This window comes from Mobula birostris, chromosome 27 (assembly GCF_030028105.1).
Source record: "Mobula birostris isolate sMobBir1 chromosome 27, sMobBir1.hap1, whole genome shotgun sequence".
In the NCBI taxonomy this organism is placed as follows: Eukaryota; Metazoa; Chordata; class Chondrichthyes; order Myliobatiformes; family Myliobatidae; genus Mobula; species Mobula birostris.
Genome location: NC_092396.1, coordinates 44,606,650 through 44,626,741, shown reverse-complemented (window position 1 = coordinate 44,626,741; position 20,092 = coordinate 44,606,650). Strand labels below are relative to the sequence as shown.

The 20,092-nt window shown below is 41.2% G+C and overlaps 1 protein-coding gene across 1 annotated transcript in view; it reads right to left on the bottom strand.

The window, feature by feature from the left end:
• Positions 1-20,092, bottom strand: part of ldlrad2 (low density lipoprotein receptor class A domain containing 2) — a 50,543-nt gene that overhangs the window by 12,548 nt on the left and 17,903 nt on the right. Inside the window, exons 2-6 of the mRNA XM_072245163.1 lie at positions 17,056-17,106; positions 16,573-16,636; positions 5,496-5,748; positions 5,233-5,432; positions 313-447 (exon numbers count right to left, since the gene is read on the bottom strand). Coding sequence (XP_072101264.1) covers positions 313-447; positions 5,233-5,432; positions 5,496-5,748; positions 16,573-16,636; positions 17,056-17,106 — 703 coding nt within the window. The remainder of the gene's footprint in view (positions 1-312; positions 448-5,232; positions 5,433-5,495; positions 5,749-16,572; positions 16,637-17,055; positions 17,107-20,092) is intronic.

Sequence of the window (20,092 nt, the reverse complement as noted above, 5' to 3'; positions counted from 1 at the left end):
AGTTCGATCACTCATACCAACAATAAGAGAAAGACAACTCAGATTTCTAGGACATATCATGCAGAAAGATGAACTAGAAAAACTCATACTCTCTGGAAAGATTGAGCGGAGTAAACCTAGAGGAAGACCTCGGCTTATGTACATCAAAAGCATAGCCAGGTGGCTACACATCGAGGAAATGGAAGTCATCCAAAAAACGAAGGATAGATCTATATGGAAAACCGTGGTCAACAACATCCGCATCGGATTTGAAACGTAGACAGACAGATGTTCTAATATTAACTTATGCCAAACCAAATATGTTGGTCTTACCTCTACATTTGTCTGGAAGAAATGCTGACTCATCACAGCCATCACCACAGTTGTCAATACTTTCTGAATCACAGACCAGACTCATCGGAATACAGTTTCCATTTTGGCATTGAAAATATGCCTCTCCACTGCACTCTGAAGATTTCAAACCTGTGATTAAGTATTTGAAAGTTTCAGATATTAGATTTTGAGGACTCTCAGTCCTCGTTTATTGTCACTTAGAAATGCATACATGCATTAAGAAATGATACAATGTTCCTCCAGAGTGATATCACAAAAAAACAGGACAAACCAAAGACTAACACTGACAAGACCACATAATTATAACATATAGTTACACCAGTGAAAAGCAGTACCATAATTTGATAAAGAACAGACGATGGGATGGTAAAGAAAAGTCTCAAAGTTCCGATTGACTCCCTATAGTCCCCGATAGCAGGCAGCAGAAAGTAGAAACTCTCTCTGCCATAAACCTCCAGGCACCGACAACCGTCGATGCATTGGAGGCCCCCGACCCCAACCGACTCTGAGTCCGTCTGAAAACTTTGAGCCTCCAATCAGCCCTTCGACATCGAGCACCATCTCAGCCGAGCGCTTTGACCCCGTCTCGGCCGCCGAGCAACAAGCAAAGCCAAGAATTCAGGGCCTTCCCCTTCGGAGATTCAGGATCACACAGTAACAGCGGCAGCGAAAAAGGCATCTCATAAGTTTCTCCAGACGTTCCTCCGTTCTCTCACATCTGTCTCCATCAAATCAGAATTGTGCACGGCACCCTATTTGACAGATTACAGAGATCACCACTGGAGTGACCATGCAAGCTGCGTCGCGCCACCATCTTTTCCTTCCCCTATTACACTTCCAAGTAAAGAATTATTGAGTAAAAATAGAATGGTTAGGAAAAATATGCCTTGGATGGACTAAAACAAAACTTCATTGGACTGATTTCTGGGAAAATGTGTGGTTTTACATAATGCATAAGATAAAGTGATAGTTTTTTTTATGAGGTGGTGATTGTAATTAGGAAAGATACTTCAAAACTCAATCTATGGGTCTACATATTGGCCAGAGCTTGTGTCCATGTTATTCAAACTTGTATACACAAATTACTTTAATCTCTTTACTGCTGTGTACATACATGTATTGATGCTTCTGGACACATCTTCAGTGATGTTCCTGGAATCATTGGGTGTTTCGGGTCTTTCAACATCATACAACCTCCTCCAGGTGACCCAGCCGGGGCTGATCAGGCCCTAGCTTGTGTCTAGATGGCTAGCTACTTCTGACTCCATGGCGCCCCTCTTTTGAGCCACAACCATCTTGAGGCCCTCTCTGCCGCATCGGTGGTACTGCAGATGGCTCTCCTCTTCCTCACTCCCTCGATGCCCAAAATGCTGAAGGCTCTAACTAAAGATCGGGCTATGAATCCCCTACAACCAACCTCCACTGGGAGACAGCTTGCTTTCCATCCAGCCTGCTGACAGTTGCTGACCAGTCCTGCGTACTTGGAGAGCTTCCTTTCAAAGGCCTCTTCCAAGCTATCTTCCCATGGAACTGTCAGCTTCAGCAGCACCTTTACAAAAACAGTTTCAATTTCAAGTATTCAAATGGAAGTTTGACCAAATAATGAATTGGTTGTGAAATGCACAGAGGACCAAACTTGCTGTCCCAGTTTAATAATATCAAATCATTCCAATAACTGAAGATTTCCAACAACGGGGTTAAGTAGGAATATTTCTGAACTTAATTACAACACAGAAAGAGGACATTTGGCTGATTTACAGTGTAATCCCATTCTCTAACTAATTTCCATCAATTTTATCGTTAACTTACACAGGGTGCAAATTACGGTGGTCAGTCGACTGCCTTCCTATTTTGCCTGTCCATGGGATGTGGAATGGGACTGAACATGAGTGGGAAACCAATGTGAACACAATGAGAATGTGCAAACTCCACACAGAGGTCAGTACTGAATGTGAGTTGAACCTGGAAGTTGCAGCTCTACTTGATACATCACCCATGACTGTGTGGCTAGGCATAGCTCAAATAACATCTACAAATTTGCTGATGATACAACCATTGTTGGTAGAATCTCAGGTGGTGACGAGAGGGTGTACAGGAGTGAGATATGCAACTAGTGGAGTAGTGTCAGAGCAACAGCATTGCACTCAATGTTAGTAAGGCGAAAGAGCTGATTGTGGACTTCAGGAAGGGTAAGACGAAGGAACACATACCAATCCTCATAGCGGGATCGGAAGTGGAGAGAGTGAGCAGTTTCAAGTTCCTGGGTGTCAAGATCTCTGAGGATCTAACCTGGTCCCATCATTCTGATGCAGCTATAAAGGAGGCAAGACAGCGGCTATACTTCATTAGGAGTTTGAAGAGATTTCATATATCAACAAAAACACTCAAAACTTCTATAGATGGTCCATGAAGAGCATTCTGACAGGCTGCATCACTGTCTGGTATGGGGGGGGGGGGCGGGGGGTGCGCAGAACTACTGCACAGGACCAAAAGAAGCCGCAGAGGGTTGAAAATTTAGTCGGCTTCATCTTGGCTACTAGCCTACAAAGTACCCAGGATATCTTCAAGAAGCGATGCCTCAGAAAGGCAGTATCCATTATTAAGGACCTCCAACACCCAGGGCATGCTCTTTTCTCACTGTTACCATCAGATAGGAGGTACAGAAGCCTGAAGGCACATACTCAGCGATTCAGGTACAGCTTCTTCCCCTCTGCCATCTGATTCCTAAATGGACATTGAACCTGTGAACACTACCTCCTTTTTCAATATATACTATTTCTGTTTTTACACAATTTTTAATCTATTCAATATACATACACTATAATTGATTTACTTATTTATTTATTATTTTTTCCTTCTATATTATGTATTGCATTGAACTGCTACTACTAAGTTAACAAATTTAACGACACGCCAGTGATAATAAAACTGATTCTCATTCTGATTCTTATCTCTCCTTATTTTGTATAACAAAAAAATCTTCAATTATTCTGTTAAATTGTTTTGCACAATCATTCATCATCAAAGAGGATACTTAACAAGCAGCTAATATCATGCATTAGAAATGCTGGGAGCTGAAGTCAGTACTGATCAGGCAAGTCTTATAAGCAAGTGAATAAAGAAGTTAAAATCAAAACAGAAAACAGATAAAAACAGAAAATTCCAGAATTACTTAGCAGGTCAGACCAAATCTGTGGGAAGAGAAACGGAACTAACATTTCAGGTCAAAGACCTTCCAATGAAGAGTCTTTGATCTGAACCGTTTTTCTTCCTACAGATGCAGCCTGGCCTGTTGAGTATTTCTACAATTTGTTTGCTTATTTTGAATACACTTGAATTATCCAGTTTGAACCATCCCATGCACATCCATCCAGTAAACACTTATGGGAATAATTAAATCCTATCCTTCCTTCTACTTGAATGGAGATGGAATTAGTTTAATTATTTTAAACAAACTCAGTGGGTAGAAGAGCTTGTTCCTTTGCTGTACTTTTCTCTGTTTCTGTGTAATTGTGCTCAAAACACTAAATAATGTACCAAAGAGACATCAGAGAATGTTACAGAGAAGACAATAGTTTTCTTTGAAATTTTGCTTTATATATAGTTAGCGTCTGCAGAGCACTCCACAGGTTAATAGTTCAGCCTTATTGAGCTTTTGGATGATTTAAAGGCCAGGCCGGATGGATTGAAAAAGCAGGGTGTTGGGACTGGAGGTGAGGGCTGGGCCAGTTCTGCTCACTGCTCTGCTCTTCGCTGCACTGAGCCTGAGGTCAATCGGTCTGCTCCAGCTGCTCCAGGCTTCGTGTCTATCCACTCACTTCTGTTCTGAATGCTGTATGCTTTTACTGTTTGTATGATTTCTTTCTTTCTCTCTCTCTTTCTCTCTCTCTCTCTCTCTCTCTCTCTCTCTCTGGTGGACTAGCTGGATTGCTATGCCATAGAGTTGGTACAGATTCTGCAGGCCAAATAGCCTCCTTCATCCTCAATTTCTCCATCTCATTTCCGGACGTAGGTTTCCAATCAATATCCACCACAAGACACAGACTACCACAACCTGAAGAAATCTGAACCATTCTCCAAACTTCTTTGTCTCCAGCAAATCTGTTCTGATAATTTCACCTTCTGCACTATACGTTTGATGCATCTCACTTTTCCTCAGGGACTAAGCATTTCTTATCCTATTTAAATGTTACAATTTAAGTAGCCTCTACTTTTTCCTCAGGCAGCTTGTTCCATTTACTCACCACCCTCTGAGTGAAAAAGCTCAGGTTCCTTTTAAATCTTTCTGCTCTTGTCCTAAATCTATGCTCTTTAGTTTCAGATTCTCCTAAGCTGGGGAAAAAACTGTGACTATTCACCTTATCTGTGCACATTATAATTTACAAACCTGTCACCCTCCCAACACAGGAAAACTAGGCAAGATCATGACCTCACAACCTTATGCAGTTCTTATGCAGAACTCCCTGTTCCTGGCAATATTAAAGGGAGTGAAGTGCTGATTTTACAGCGCAGGCTGGAGGAGCATTCATGCAATTGTGTTGGCCATCATCAGAGAAGACATGTATTTGACCACAATCTGTAACCTCAAGAACCAAATCATTCCTCCTTCTATTATTACATCCAAGTAGACCGGGCAGTAAATCTGGACTTATCAGCAATGCCTATATATCACGAACAAACACCAAGATAATTTCTTAAATTTTGAAACATCAGTGAGCAGTGGTCCCTGACTGATGACTCCGCAGCTGACCGAAGAGCACTGTTGGAGGTGCGGCAGGCAGCAATGATAAGCAGGAAATAATTATTCCTGTAAACCTCATTGAATAGTGACAGTACCCAAAGAGAAAAAAAATATACTGGTGACAATATTAACAAAAAAGTTAGCTGAGAAGTTCTCACCAGGCCTGTAAGATGTGAAATGTCCAATAAAGTCCACCCTGGGCTGTTGACCTCTGGTGACCAGTCTCAGAGTTAGGTAGTTGCCAGTTGATAAAATTGGCTTGGGGATGTTCTTTCCACATAAAAGAGAGCCAATTGGTGAAGAAGTTCTATCCTTACCATCATAAAATTGCACGTATGATCCAGCATTGCATGTGTCAGTGATCTCTCCTCTGAGTGGCAAGGTAACTCTTCTCCCAGACCTACTGGTGTTTAGAAGGGATAGAGGTCCTGTTGCATTGCGCTGCAGGTGAGGAGGCAAGGTCAGGGGCTGAAGGATAGAAGACTCTCTCAGCAGGCTATATACCAAAAAGTATCTAAACTGGAAATGAACTTTGTCCTTTGGCGAAACGGCTTGCATCGTAAATCTACAATCAGTCCCGACTGTGACAAAATAGTACTTCTGAGCTTCTTGGTGTGAGTTGACAATGATCCCATCAGCCCTGATGGTCTGTCCACAGAAATCCACCAGATTAACTTGGAGCAACAGAAAACACAATTGAATTATTGGTATAAAATAATTAACATTATTCACGTACATTCAATCTGCTTCATTCACCTATCATCATTAACAAAAAGTGAAAAAGGTATTATTTATGTGGCTGTCTATGTGGCTTATATATTATTTATTGATTCTAAGCAGGGTGTTATTTCTTCTAAAATAAAATGCTGCATTTTATTGTCATACAAGCATTTTCTCTGGTCCATTTTTAGAATAGAATAGAAATACAGTCAATTCTAAGGCATAAAACTGAGTATTTATATCCTACAGTGATATTCTACCTTTGTGAATGTTACATTGCTGACTGACCATCATAAGATGATCAGACATGATGGATTAACATTAATGTGAGAGCAGATGTAAAAATGAAAATAAAGGAAGTGACCTGTTTGTAAGAAGTGGATGTAAATATCCAGTGGAATTGCCATAAAATTCCTCAATTTATTGCAATTGCTAGAAGTAGAAATGGTTTTCTTTGACAATAGAAGCAACCTATTGTTACTGGTATTCTATGGGGCATAGAGTTGTAAAGCATAAAGTGGTCCCTTTATTAGGGCTATGTGGGAATCCTAATGAAAAACCTGCCAGAGCTTAAATCAAGCATTATCCTTTTCCTCAGACCACACAGCCCATGAATGACAAGGAGGGCTTTGACATTTATTGTGTCCTCAGTATTTATTAGTGAGGTTTCCAGGGGCTGAGGGAAGTTCAATTGGGACATTCAGAAAAATGTTTAAAACTGATTTAATTTGTCACCCCTTAGATCCATTGTTAATAGCTTCTCGGAGTCTATTCAGTTTGATCAATGCATTGAAAAGCATTATCTTCAGGACAATCTCTTTCATAATGCATGCCCTTGTTTCCCAAATCATGCCACATCCTTGGGAAATAAGCAAATTTCACTACAGTAAGTGTAGCGTTTTAAAAAAAATCTTTAAAGCTGGCAAACAGAGCTTTCTCCATTTTACAACAGTCATTCTACAGTTAGAGGTAATCTAACAAAACAGATCCATCAGTTTGGAACACACGGTTGCAGCAGCTGCTTACACATGGCAAAACAGGAGTTATAATTTTACCACACTATTTACAGAGCTGGTCAGCTACTGTTGATGGAGTTCAGTTAATTGCCAGAACCTGTTGAGAGTTAGGATATAAGCAATGAAGTTCTGGATAAGCTTTACTTTATGGAGGGTGGAAAACTGGCCAAGATGCCTTGGAATAGTCATCTACAAGAACACCGAAAAAGTTCAGTAAATGAAAGGAAGGGGTGGAGTCAGGCCACATTGCAGAGATGGTCTTACTGATAGTGTGGTGACGTGGTCTGAGGTCTGTGCTCGGGTGAAATATCATGCCAATGTCACAGATTCTCAAACAATTTCCAAAACAGGTTTATGGCTATAGAATACAGTTCGCTATGGAAACAAAAGACAATGGCTTCAGTCTTTGCCAGTGATACGGATGATTCAGATATAAAGTCATAGAGTCATTGATACGGATGATTCAGATATAAAGTCATAGAGTCATAGAAAGGTACAGCAGAGAAACAGACCCTTCGGCCCATCTAGTCCATGCTGAATCATTTAAGCTGCCTTGTCCCATCAACCTGCTCCCCAAAAATATCTCTCCATATCCATGCAATCTATGTATCTATCCAAACTTCTCTTAAAAATTGAAATTGAGTTTGCGTGCACAAACTTCCGCTGGCAATTTGTTCCATACTCTCACCATCCACTGATTGAAGAAGTTTCCCCTCATGTTCCTAATCAGTCCATGTCTATCCAAATACTCATATATCCGGTCCCTTCAAATACCTTCCAATAAACTATCCCACTATTAATGTCAGGCTCATTGGCCTATATTTTCCTGGTTTTTCTTTAGGGTCTACCTTAAACAGTGGAATAACATTAGCTATCCTCCAATCCTCTGATACCTCACCTATTGCTAAAGATGATTTAAATATCGCTGCTGGAGCCCCTGCAATTTCTGCACTTGCCTCCCACAGGGTCCGAGGGAACACCTTGACAGGCCCTGGAGATTCATCCACCCTAACTTGTCTCAACACAGCAAACACTTCCTCTTCTGTAATCTGTATAGGGTCCATGACTTCATTGCTGCTTTGCCTCACTTTTATACACTCTGTGTCCATCTCCTGACTATGCATATATTACCGTTCTTGTATTCCAGGCGAACAATTTTGTCTCGTGCAATCCTTTTGATCTTAACTTATCTGCAGGATCCCTTAGGATTCTCCTTTACTTTGTCTGCTAAGGCAACCTCATGCCTTCTTTTAGCCTCCTGATTTCTTTCTTAAGTGTTCTCTTGCATTTCTTATACTCCATAAGCACCTCATCAGTCCCTGCCTGCCTATACCCACAATGTACCTTCTCTTTTTTAATATCTTAACTAGGACTTCAATATCTCTTGAAAACCAAGGTTCCCTAAACCTGTTATCTTTACTGACAGGCACATCCAAGATTTGTACTTTCAAAATTTCACTTTTTAAGGCCTCCCATTTAGCAAGTACACCTTTGCCAGAAAACCACACTTGCCAGATTCTTTCTGATACCATTGAAATTTGCCTTTCTCCAATTTAGCATCTCAACCTGTGGACCAGACCTATCCTTCTCCATAATTAATCATGAAGCTAATGGCATTATGATTAAAGGATGCAAAGCATTCCCCCACACAAACTTCTGTCACCTGCCCTATCTCATTCCCTAATATTAGATCAAGTGTTGCACACTCTTCCATTGGGATTTCTATGTACCGATAAAGGAAACTTTCTGGAACACATTTGACAAACTCTATCCCATCTAGTACAGACAGGGTAAATGCAAGCAGGCTTTTTCCACTGAGGTTGGGTGGACTAAAAACAGAGGTCATGGGTTAAGGGAGAAAAGTGAAAGGTTTAAGTGGAACATGAGGGGAAACTTCTTCACTCAGAAGGTGTGAGAGTGTGGAATGAGCTGCCAGCATAAGTGGTGCACGCGAGCTTGATTTCAGTGTTCAAGGGAAGTCTGGATAGGTACATGGATGGTGGAGGTATGTAGGGCTAAGGTACTGGTGCAGGTCAATGGTTGTTGGCAGTTTAAATGGCTCAGCAAGGACTAGATGGGCCAAAGGACCTGTTTCTGTGCTGTACTTTTCTATGATTCTAGGTCTTTTACAGTATGGGAGTCCCAGTCAATATGTGGAAAGTTAAAATCAACCTTATGTTTCTTGCAACAGTCTGAGATCTCTCTGCAAATTTATTCCTCTAAATCACATGGACTGTTGGGTGGTCTATAATATAGCCCCATTAACATGGTCATACTTTTCTTATTCCTCTGTTCCATCCATAAAGCCTCACTAGATGAGCTCCCCAGTGTGTCCTCACTGAGCACTGCCATAACACTTTCCCTGACTAGTAATGCCACCACCCCCATCATGTCTAAAACAATGGAAGCCTGGAATATTGAGCTGCCTGTCCTGTCCCTCCTGTAACCAAGTCTCACTAATGGCTACAATGTCATAATTCCATGTGTTGATCCATGCCCTGTGCTCATCTGCCTTTCCTACAATATCAGAGCCCTAATGTCTCATTTAGAATGTTATGGGTACAAATTTCATTCTAGAAACTCAAACTCAAATATCTAGATTAGGATTTAATTACAGTAATGAGGAAGTACTGTACTGTTCTACTTCAGTTAAAGCATTAAATCAAGGCTCTGTCAGCTCTCCATGGGAAAAATTAAGAGCTTATGGCACTACTTTGAGGACAATCCAAATAGTTATTCCTAGAGTCCCAACTACCTTTTCATTATTGATTAATCAACATCAACAAAATAAATTAATTTATCTTTATCACAGTATGTTTTTTGAGATATGTAAAATGATTATGTTTCAAAAATTATTTAATAGGCCGTAGAATTCCTTGGGATTGGCAGTGATTGCAGCACTGTGAAAATGCATATTTTTGTTTCTTTTCTAATCTATAGCTAATCTAAACCAAGTTCAGTAGTGAATCGTCAGCAGTGGGATAGGACCCATGAAAAAGTCAATATTCTCATGGTCCCATCAACATTGCCTGAAGATCCACAAAAATGAAAGAAGTGGAAAGTATTAATTTTCCACCAATATCCAGTTATGAGGGAGAAGGAAGGGAAACATTTGAAGCCTGTGCAGAAGCCTGGTGGAAATGTGAAGTAGTTTCTAATTCTAATAACTTTTTTTTACATCAGAACAATTGCACAGCATGCTTCTCAATCAATGAAGAGGAATTGTTAAAAAACTGAACAGCAGTCCTTTATGAAGTAAAGAGAATGGTACATTTCTGAATGAATGAACGGTCAAAAAAGCAAATAGAAAATAAAGTAAGTCCACTAAAATGGGAATTAAGAACGGGTGCAGCCATGTCCAGAAAACAAATTGGCCAGAGTAAACTCTGGAAGTCAAGAAAGCAGATTTTTATTAAATTAATTTAATAGGAGAGTTCTGAACTTGCTGTGCAATTTACTGAACCAAGTTAGTTCAAAAGGACTGGTCAGTTGAGTACCTGTTTGGATGGACTTCACATGCGACAAGTACAGCATAAGGAAGAGACTGGGCTGCAGAAATCTTCTCAGGTCCTTTTCCATATTCCTGCACTAATGGTTTTTGATTTTCCTGAACACTGAAAGATGTACGATATGTTTCACTGGGAGGTTGTTTAAGCTCCACCTTCTTATGTGATTGATCTGTTGTCCCAACCAACCAATAAACTCATCAGTTCTTTGAGAAATTTTTGAAAGAGTTGGTCCTATCATTATTCCAAGCAGATCGAGATTTTTGTTGGAGGGAAGATGCGGTGGGAGATCCCAAAAGACAAGGATACTTGGCACACAAAGAGCCGACTGTCTTTCTTTGTCCATTTCATTCAGTAATGTGTGTTTTGGGGGAAACCATGGAGACAATATGAGTTTAATTGAGCAAAAAGACAACCACAGTGCAGCTCAAACAATGACACATCTTTCTCTCAATGTTAACTGCTTGACAGTGCACTGTGCTGTAAAATACAGAACTAACCATTCCACTACTTGAGAGTCCAATATATTACACAACATGAGACTTTGTGCTGATGGTGTCTATATCCCTTCATAGTTTGTTGAACTGATATAAATATAAGTTTGTCACCTTTTTTCCGCAGAATGAATTTTGTTAGCCTGAACATTTCAATCTACCTTTTACTGAAATCTAGTGAAACACAACAACCAAGTGCCAGCTATCCAGGTGACAATTTAAGTTTTGCTAATTACAGAACTATATTACATTCAAAAATCTTTGCTGAAGGAATATTCGAGGGTCTTCGACAAATATTATCATTCTGTAATATTTTAACTCATGTTAGGGATGAACCTTTTGTACTAGAAGCTTATGGGGATTTGCCCAAGATTTCAACATTCTCAACAAATACTGAAAAATGAATTTAAATATCTTATTTGTTAGAGGGTTTGAAAACCCAAAAATATAAGAACATCTTTATTTATTATTTTTATATCTAATGCAACAAATGCACGTACTTCTAACACATTGTGCAGATACATTAAATGTTGTGCGGTGATAATGTAGGATTTAAACAATGACAGGTATTATTGGAATATTGTACTGAAGAACAGCTCTATTTCATAGAACAGCTGCTACATTGATATTACCTCAGGAGATGAGGGTTCCCGATATCACTATACACTATACCAATGGTCACACACAGCACAAATAGCACATATAATTATGATAGCAGCAAAAAACTAGTTAAAAATAATATCATGGCCTGTAAATTGCTGCTGTATGTTGTCCTGTAGCCACGTTTCTGCAAGAACAAACCGTAGCAGTTCCTCATTTTGCTTAAGTTCAGCCACAGATGAATGCAATCTAACTTGTCCTTCCCGGAATGAACACTGGATGGCAGCACCAACAGGAGCAGCCAACTCCCAACCCAGTGCAGAATCCAGCAGCACACAGCCAGCTCCAGCATCTTTTTCGCCTGTTACAACAATAGGTGACTCCAAGGCATGAAGGCCTTGTTTGCACAACAACCGAGGCAATGCAGCTCCCCTGCCATCAGTCTTTCCAACGAACCGGACTCGCAGTATTCTACATTACCAATGTCCAACAGAGTCATGTGATCACTAGAGAAATGTCCAAGCCAATTATTTCCACCATTTGTTGGATCAACACTTGCACTTTGTTTGGAACTATAGAGGCTGCTGTGTCCGAGCATGCTGCCATCTTACCAATACCCTTTATTAGTCCAGGTGAAGGGTTTCAACTCAAAATGTCTACTCTCCATTTCCCTCCTTAAATGCTGTCCGATCCATTAAGTTCCTCCAGTCCCTTTTTATGTTGTTCCACCGAAATCCAAAACTATCACTGGGCCCAGAGCAGTTATCTGCAGTCTGCATATTTGACCAGCTTTACTGCTGCCACAGTAAAACACAATATAAACAAAATAGGATGGACAAAGGCAGGGAGAATTCATATAGGATGGCAGTTATATACAGGCCTCCCAACAGTAGCTGGGATGTGGACCACAGATTACAATGGGAAATAGAAAAGGCATGTCAACAGGGCAATGTTATGATAGTAATGGGAGATTTCAACATGCTGATCGATTGGGAAAATCAGGTTGATAATGAGTGAGTTTGTTGAATGCCTCTGAAATGGCTTTTTAGAGCAGTTTATCATTGAGCCTACTAGGGGATCAGCTACACTGGACTGGGTGTTACGTAATGAACCGGAGGTGATTAGGGAGCTTAAGGTAAAAGAACCCTTAGGAACCAGTGATCACAATATGATTGAGTTCAACTTGAAATTTGATAGAGAGAAAGTAAAGTCCGATGTAGCAGTATTTCAGTGATGTAAAGGAAATTAAAGTGGTATGAGAGAGGAGTTGGCCAAAGTAAATTGGAAGAAGCTGGCAGGGATGACAGCAGAGCAGCAATGGCATGAGTTTCTTGGTAAAATGAGGAAGGTGCAGGATGGATGTATTCCAAAAATGAAGAAGTAGTCAAATGGCAAAATAGTACAACTATGGCTGACAAGGGAAGTCAAAGCTAATGTAAAAGCAAAAAAGAAGGCATACAACAAAGCAAAAATTAGTGGGAAGACAGAGAGTTGGGAAGCTTTTAAAACTCTACAGAGAGCAACTAAAAGAATCATTAGGAGGGAAAAGATGAAATATGAAAGCAAGCTAACAAACAATAATAAAGTGGATAGTAAAAGCTTTTTCAAGTATGTAAAATACAAGAGAGATGAGAGTAGATATAGGACCACTAGAAAATGAGGCAGAATAATAATGGGGGCCAAGGAGATGGCAGATTAATTAAATGAGTATTTAAAATCAAGCTTCACTGTGGAAGACCCCAACGGCATGCCAGATGTTGATGGGTGTGAGGGAAGAGAAGTGAGTGCAGTTACTATTACAAGGGAGAAGGTGCTCAAAAAATTGAAAGACCTAAGGGTACAGAAGTCACCTGGACCAGATGATCTGCATACTAGGGTTCTGAAAGATGTAGCAGTAGAGATTGTGGAGGTATTAATAATGATCTTTCAAAATTCAGTGGACTCTGGCATTGTGCCAGAGGACTGAAAAATTGCAAATGTCACTCTACTCTTTAAGAAAGGAAGAAGGCTGAAGAAAGGAAATTATAGACAAGTTAGCCTGACCTCAGTGGTTGGGAAGATGTTGGAGTCAATTTTTAAGGATGAGGTGATGGAATACTTGGTGACACAGGACAAGATAGGACAAAGTCAGCATGGTTTCCTTAAGGGAAAATCTTGTCTGCCAAATCTGTTGGAATTCTTAGAGGAGATTACACTTAGGATAGATAGATGGGATGCAGTGGAAATGTATATTTGGACTTTCAGAAGACCTTTGACAAGGTACCACACATGAGGCTCCTTACCATGGCATTACAGGAAAGTTATTGGCATGGTTACAAAATTGGCTGATTGGTAGAAGGCAGCAAGTGGGAATAAAAAGATCCTTGTCTGGTTGGCTGCCAGTGCATAGCAGTGTTCCACAGGGATCAGTGTTGGGACTGCTTCTTTTTATGCTGTATATCAATGATTTAGATGATGGAATAAATGGCTTTGTTGCCAAGTTTGCAGATGATAAGAAAATTGGATGAGGGGCAGGTAGTGTTGAGGAAACGGGTAGGCTGTAGAAGGACTTAGACAGATTAGGAGAATGGGCAAGAAAGTGGCAAATGAAATACAATGTTGGGAAATGCATGCAACACACATCAAAGTTGCTGGTGAATGCAGCAGGCCAGGCAGCATCTCTAGGAAGAGGTACAGTTGACGTTTCAGGCCGAGACCCTTCGTCAGGACTAACTGAAGGAAGAGTTAGTAAGAGATTTGAAAGTTGGAGGGGGAGGGGGAGATCCAAAATGATAAGAGAAGACAGGAGGGGGAGGGATGGAGCCAAGAGCTGGACAGGTGATTGGCAAAAGGGATATGAGAGGATCATGGGACAGGAGGTCCGGGAAGAAAGACAAGGGGGGGGGGGGAACCCAGAGGATGGGCAAGGGGTATATTCAGAGGGACAGAGGGAGAAAAAGGAGACTGAGAGAAAGAATGTGTGTATAAAAATAAATAACAGATGGGGTACGAGGGGGAGGTGGGGCATTAGCGGAAGTTAGAGAATTCGATGTTCATGCCATCAGGTTGGAGGCTACCCAGACGGAATATAAGATGTTGTTCCTCCAACCTGAGTGTGGCTTCATCTTTACAGTAGAGGAGGCCATGGATAGACATGTCAGAATGGGAATGGGATGTGGAATTAAAATGTCTGGCCACTGGGAGATCCTGCTTTCTCTGGCGGACAGGGCGTGGGTGTTCAGCAAAGCAGTCTCCCAGTCTGCGTTGGGTCTCACCAATATATAAAAGGCCACAGTGGGAGCACTGGATGCAGTATATCACCCCAGCTGACTCACAGGTGAAGTGTCGCCTCACCTGGAAGGACTGTTTGGGGCCCTGAATGGTGGTAAGGGAGGAAGTGTAAGGGCATGTGTAGCACTTGTTCCGCTTACAAGGATAAGTGCCAGGAGGGATATCAGTGGGGAGGGATTGGGGGGGACGAATAGACAAGGGAATCGCGTAGGGAGTGACCCCTGCGGACAGCAGAGAGATTGGGGGAGGGAAAGATGTGCTTAGTGGTGGGATCCCGTTGGAGGTGGCGGAAGTTACGGAGAATAATATGTTGGACCCGGAGGCTGGTGGGGTGGTAGGTGAGGACTAGGGCAACCCTATTCCTAGTGGGGTGGCGGGAGGATGGAGTGAGAGCAGAGGTACGTGAAATAGGGGAGATGCGTTTAAGAGCAGAGTTGATAGCGGAGGAAGGGAAGCCCCTTTCTTTAAAAAAAGGAGGACATCTCCCTCGTCCTAGAATGAAAAGCCTCATCCTGAGAGCAGATGCGGCAGAGGTGGAGGAATTGCGAGAAGGGGATGGCGTTTTTGCAAGAGACAGGGTGACAAGAGGAATAGTCCAGATAGCTGTGAGAGTCAGTAGGCTTATAGTAGACATCAGTGGATAAGCTGTCTCCAGAGACAGAGACAGAAAGATCTAGAAAGGGGAGGGAGGTGTCGGAAATGGACCAGGTAAACTTGAGGGCAGGATGAAAGTTGGAGGCAAAGTTAATAAAGTCAACGAGCTCAGCATGCGTGCAGGAAGCAGTGCCAATGCAGTCGTCGATGTAGCGAAGGAAAAGTGGGGGACAGATACCAGAATAGGCACGGAACATAGATTGTTCCACAAAGCCAACAAAAAGGCAGGCATAGCTAGGACCCACACGGGTGCCCATAGCTACACCTTTAGTTTGGAGGAAGTGGGAGGAGCCAAAGGAGAAATTATTAAGAGTAAATATATACTTCCACCCCCCCCATCAGGAAGGTCTCAAAGCTCTATGCTTCTTTTTGGATTCCAGACCTAATCAGTTCCCCTCTACCACCACTCTGCTCCGTCTAGCGGAATTAGTCCTTACTCTTAATACTCAGAAGGATGAGGGAGGACCTCATTGAAACCTTTCAAATGTTGAAAGGCCTAGACCGAGTAGGTGTGGAAAGGATGTTTCCCATGGTGGGGAAGTCTAGGACAAGAGGGCACAGCCTCAGTATAGAGGGGCGCCTATTTTAAACGAAATATGGAGAAATTTCTTTAGCCAAACGGTGGTGAGTTTGTGGAATTTGTTACAACAGGCAGTTGTGGAGTCAAGGTCGTTGGGTGTATTTATGGCAGAGCATGATAGGTTCTTGATAAGACATGGCATCAAAGGTTATGGGGAGAAGGCTGAGCAGTGACACTGAGGAGGGGAAAGAGGGTTCAGCCATAATTGAATGGTGGAGCAGACTTGATGGGCCAAATAACCTAATTCTGCTCCTGTGTCTTATGGTCTAGAAAATAGGGTTTTACAACAGTGCTTAGCTAACAGTTAAGGTGCTGGTATCATTGATTGAATACTATGGTTTAATATATTCACTTGGTTGGATCTTGTATTCACAGTCTGAAATCTGACTGTAACTTGGGATCTATGCCACAAATGGTGTTCAAGTTCCTCTTATTTTTCCTCACTCAGTGATGTGTTGTAAGTGTCATTGGCAAATCACTGTTTAAACCAAAGGGTACTCCCTACATTTCATTCTCTCATTCAAGAGACCAGCCCCTTTGGAGCTGTAAATTTCCTCACAACACAGGGGTTCTTAAATATCAACTACTCCCCAAAATGAAACCACTGAAGATTTTTTTCTTCCATCAGTCAGCTGGTGTGTCATCAGAGAAGGCATACCTTGGATGCCTTCAATATTCAGTAACCTGTTACCAGTTATGATGTTGGTTTTTTGCCAACTCCACTATAATTGCAATATTTAAGTCACAATGAAAACCAAAGGTTTCCTTTTGGCTGAGTGATAGTATGGCTGATGACTTTGGTGCACAAGTTATGCAGAGTCTGAAAGACCATGCTGTCTCCTGAAAACTAACAGAGAAAATCATTGGTAAGCTAAAGCTGCATTTCCATTGGTCTGCTCTGGAGGGACAGTGCTTGACAGAACATGTATTGCAGATCTTTGAGAATCACCCAGACTGGCTTTGGGCCTGGAATGCCCGATTGTGGACAGCATTGTCTTACTTCTAGCAGTAGAATTTCTGATTCTCTATAGTTGAGAGGCAACCACGAGGACACAGGCAGAATTATAAGTGTGGGTATATGAAAGATGTCTATCTAATAGCAGTGAGTAGCTTTGTACTAAACGGAGGCATTATCACTTACCAGGGGATGCTGTGGTGGATCACCAGAAGCACTTGCAAGTCCTTTTGCACACTAATCCCAAAACACAACAGCACCATGTATAGCAAAATCAGCAATCAGACAATGTTTCAGTAGGTTTCACAAGTGTGCAAATTGTTACAGCATTACCATGTTAATCAAGGACTTCAACTTTACCCTAAGGTGCCACTCTATTGTTCCATCCCTCTCCCACTTGCTTATTTATCTAAAATCTTTCTAAACTCATCAATGCTGTTTGTCTCAGCAAATCCATTTAATTGCACTTCATGGCCACTTAGTGATTAAAGGTTTATCACCTCAATTTCCAATGGGATTCATCAGTAACTATCAAGTATTTGAGTCCTCTGGATTTTGCACCACCCAACGAGTTGAAGCATCTCTTTAAATTTTAAGACCCTTATTGGATCACCATTTCAGCCATTTCTTTTTACAGGGTCATGGCATATGCAATCTTTTTTTTAGTTAAAATCTCATGTTCTGCTGTTACCGTCATAATTTTTTTCAACCTTTTCCAGTGACTGTATAGAAAATGTATAAACATACATGACAGTGCAACTGTATTTTCAAGGGGCAGAGTAGAAATTGACTCTTGGTACCCAAAAATGAGGAGTAGTTCATTATCTGGTCAGTGCAATGTATTGCGTTGGGAACCTTTTGCATAGTTTAAGCACTGGATAATCAAAAGGTGAACCAAATGTCTTAAGGTAAACAAAAGTAGTGTGACTCACAAATCTTGGGCTCATGGATATTGAGAATACAGTGAGATGAGTGTGGTAGACAAAGGGTTAAATTAGCCATCACAGAATAAAATCATCATCAGCGTGTAAGCCTTAACAGATATTTGGAGGTTGCCATATGCAAGTGTGGTTAACAGTTGAGTTCTCTGAGAATTTTCAGAAAATCTAGACAAGGAGATTTTTAATTGTTTAATCGAGGGAGTGAATCTCCAGGACTGATTGATCGTAGGATTCTGAATCAGGAATAATTTTGAGAAGTCACTTCATCCCCATCTCCATCCACCTACCTTCCCCTCACCCAGTGTTACCTATAGCTGTACTCATTCCCTTCCATCAGTGGCAACTAGGAGTTTCAAGGGCAGGCAGAAGAGCCAGCTGTTACTATGGTAAAATCAAATAAAAAGAGGCCTAGGTAAATGAGGCCTGATTCTATGTGGACAATGAGGTTCTTCTATAAACTGTCAGAAGCAAGCAATTATTAGAAACAATCAAGTACTTGATTGGCTCACTGCTTGTAGCATGGATGCTACAAATTAGATGAAATGGAAAATAAAGGTACTTCCTTGGTAACCAATAGTCCATCTATGGAAGGATGTAGATTGCCAAAATGTGTCCAACCTGGACGGGACTACCGATGTAAAATTGTTAGCAAAGCAAAAGAGCTGGACATTGACTTAAGGAGGAGGTGCAATGCAGATGTTCCTGTCAATGGTCAATACATTAATGGTGCAGAGGGTGAGAGGGTTGAAAGCTTGAAGTTCCTAGGACTGAATACCACAAATAGTCTGCCCTTGTACAACCATGTAGATGTCATGGTTAAGAAACCTCACCAATGCCACTATTTCCTCAGGAGACTAAAAAAAAGGGTATTTCCCATCGACCCTTACCAACTTTTATCAATGCACATAGATCCACTATTTGGATGCATCATGGCTTGGTATGGCAACTACTTTGCACATGACCACAAGAAAGTGCAGAATTGTGGACACAGCTCAGCAAATCGTGCAAACTCCATGGACTCTGTCTTGAATCAAGCTTGAATCAAGTTGTAATTGTCTCAGCCAACTATGGCCCCACAATGCTGGCCCTCCTGTTTTTGCAACATAGAAGCCCAATGTGGCTTGTTGATTGTTGTATTTCACAGTTACAGATGTCATTCCTACAGGTGTTCCTTTCCCTCGTATAAATTCTTAGTTGGATATCTGCAGGCTTCATTTCAGTATCTTTGAAATGCATTTAAACTCATTTTGTGGAATGACTGAAACAGCCAAGCCAGGGTCCAATTCCATTTTAATCAATTTGGTGTTCACTTCTGGTGTAAGCCATATTGCTTGACTCTTGTTTGTTTTCACATTGTAAATCTAAAGGCTATACAGTCCTTGTCTCATCATTATTAGATTTTTCATCAAAAGCATGCAGATTAGTGCTTGTTTTGAAACTGCAACTTGACTTTTTTTTATGTTTTTCTCTTCTCTGTGCTGTCCATTTATTTTTGGCTGCCTGGCATGCTCTTTGTATGCGTCCTACCATGTTGGATTTTCTGTAGGTTTTGATATTAAACCTGCATTGGTCTGGTGTATGTGATTCCCTGCTACAATGGTAACCCAATTTGTTCAGCCAGGCAGGTTTCTGTTCAGACTTTACAATTTTGTTCATGCTCACTTTCATTCCTGACTGCAACTCAATTGTGTCTCTGGCTGCTGTTTCTATTGGTACAGCAACTTCAACTGTTCTTTTAAATGTGAGTTCTTCTTCACTTAGGAGCTATTTTTGTCAATGCTCAGAAAATTTCTTCAATAAGCTGAAATGGACTCCCTTTCTCTCTGCTTATGAAGCCAACAATCAACAGTGGTTTTGGTTCCAGATGTTGCTGCATTACATTCACAATACCAGCAAGGTTCACTTTAGCTGGTTTGGCTGGAGCAGGCAAACTATAAGCTTTTCCACCAACTGCACTCAGTATGACTGCCATTTGTTTCTCATTATCTATTTCACTTGCTTTAAAATACTGCTCAATTCATTCATATACATCATCCAGTTATTAAAACATAGAACATAGAATAGTACAGCACAGTATAGGCCCTTCAGCCCACAATGTTGTGCCGACCCTCAAACCCTGCCTCCTATATAAGCCCCCACCTTAAATTCCTCCATATACCTGTCTAGTAGTCTCTTAAGCTTCACTAGTGTATCTGCCTCCACCACTGACTCAGGCAGTGCATTCCATGCACCAACCACTCTCTGAGTAAAAAACCTTCCTCTAATACCCCCCTTGAACTTCC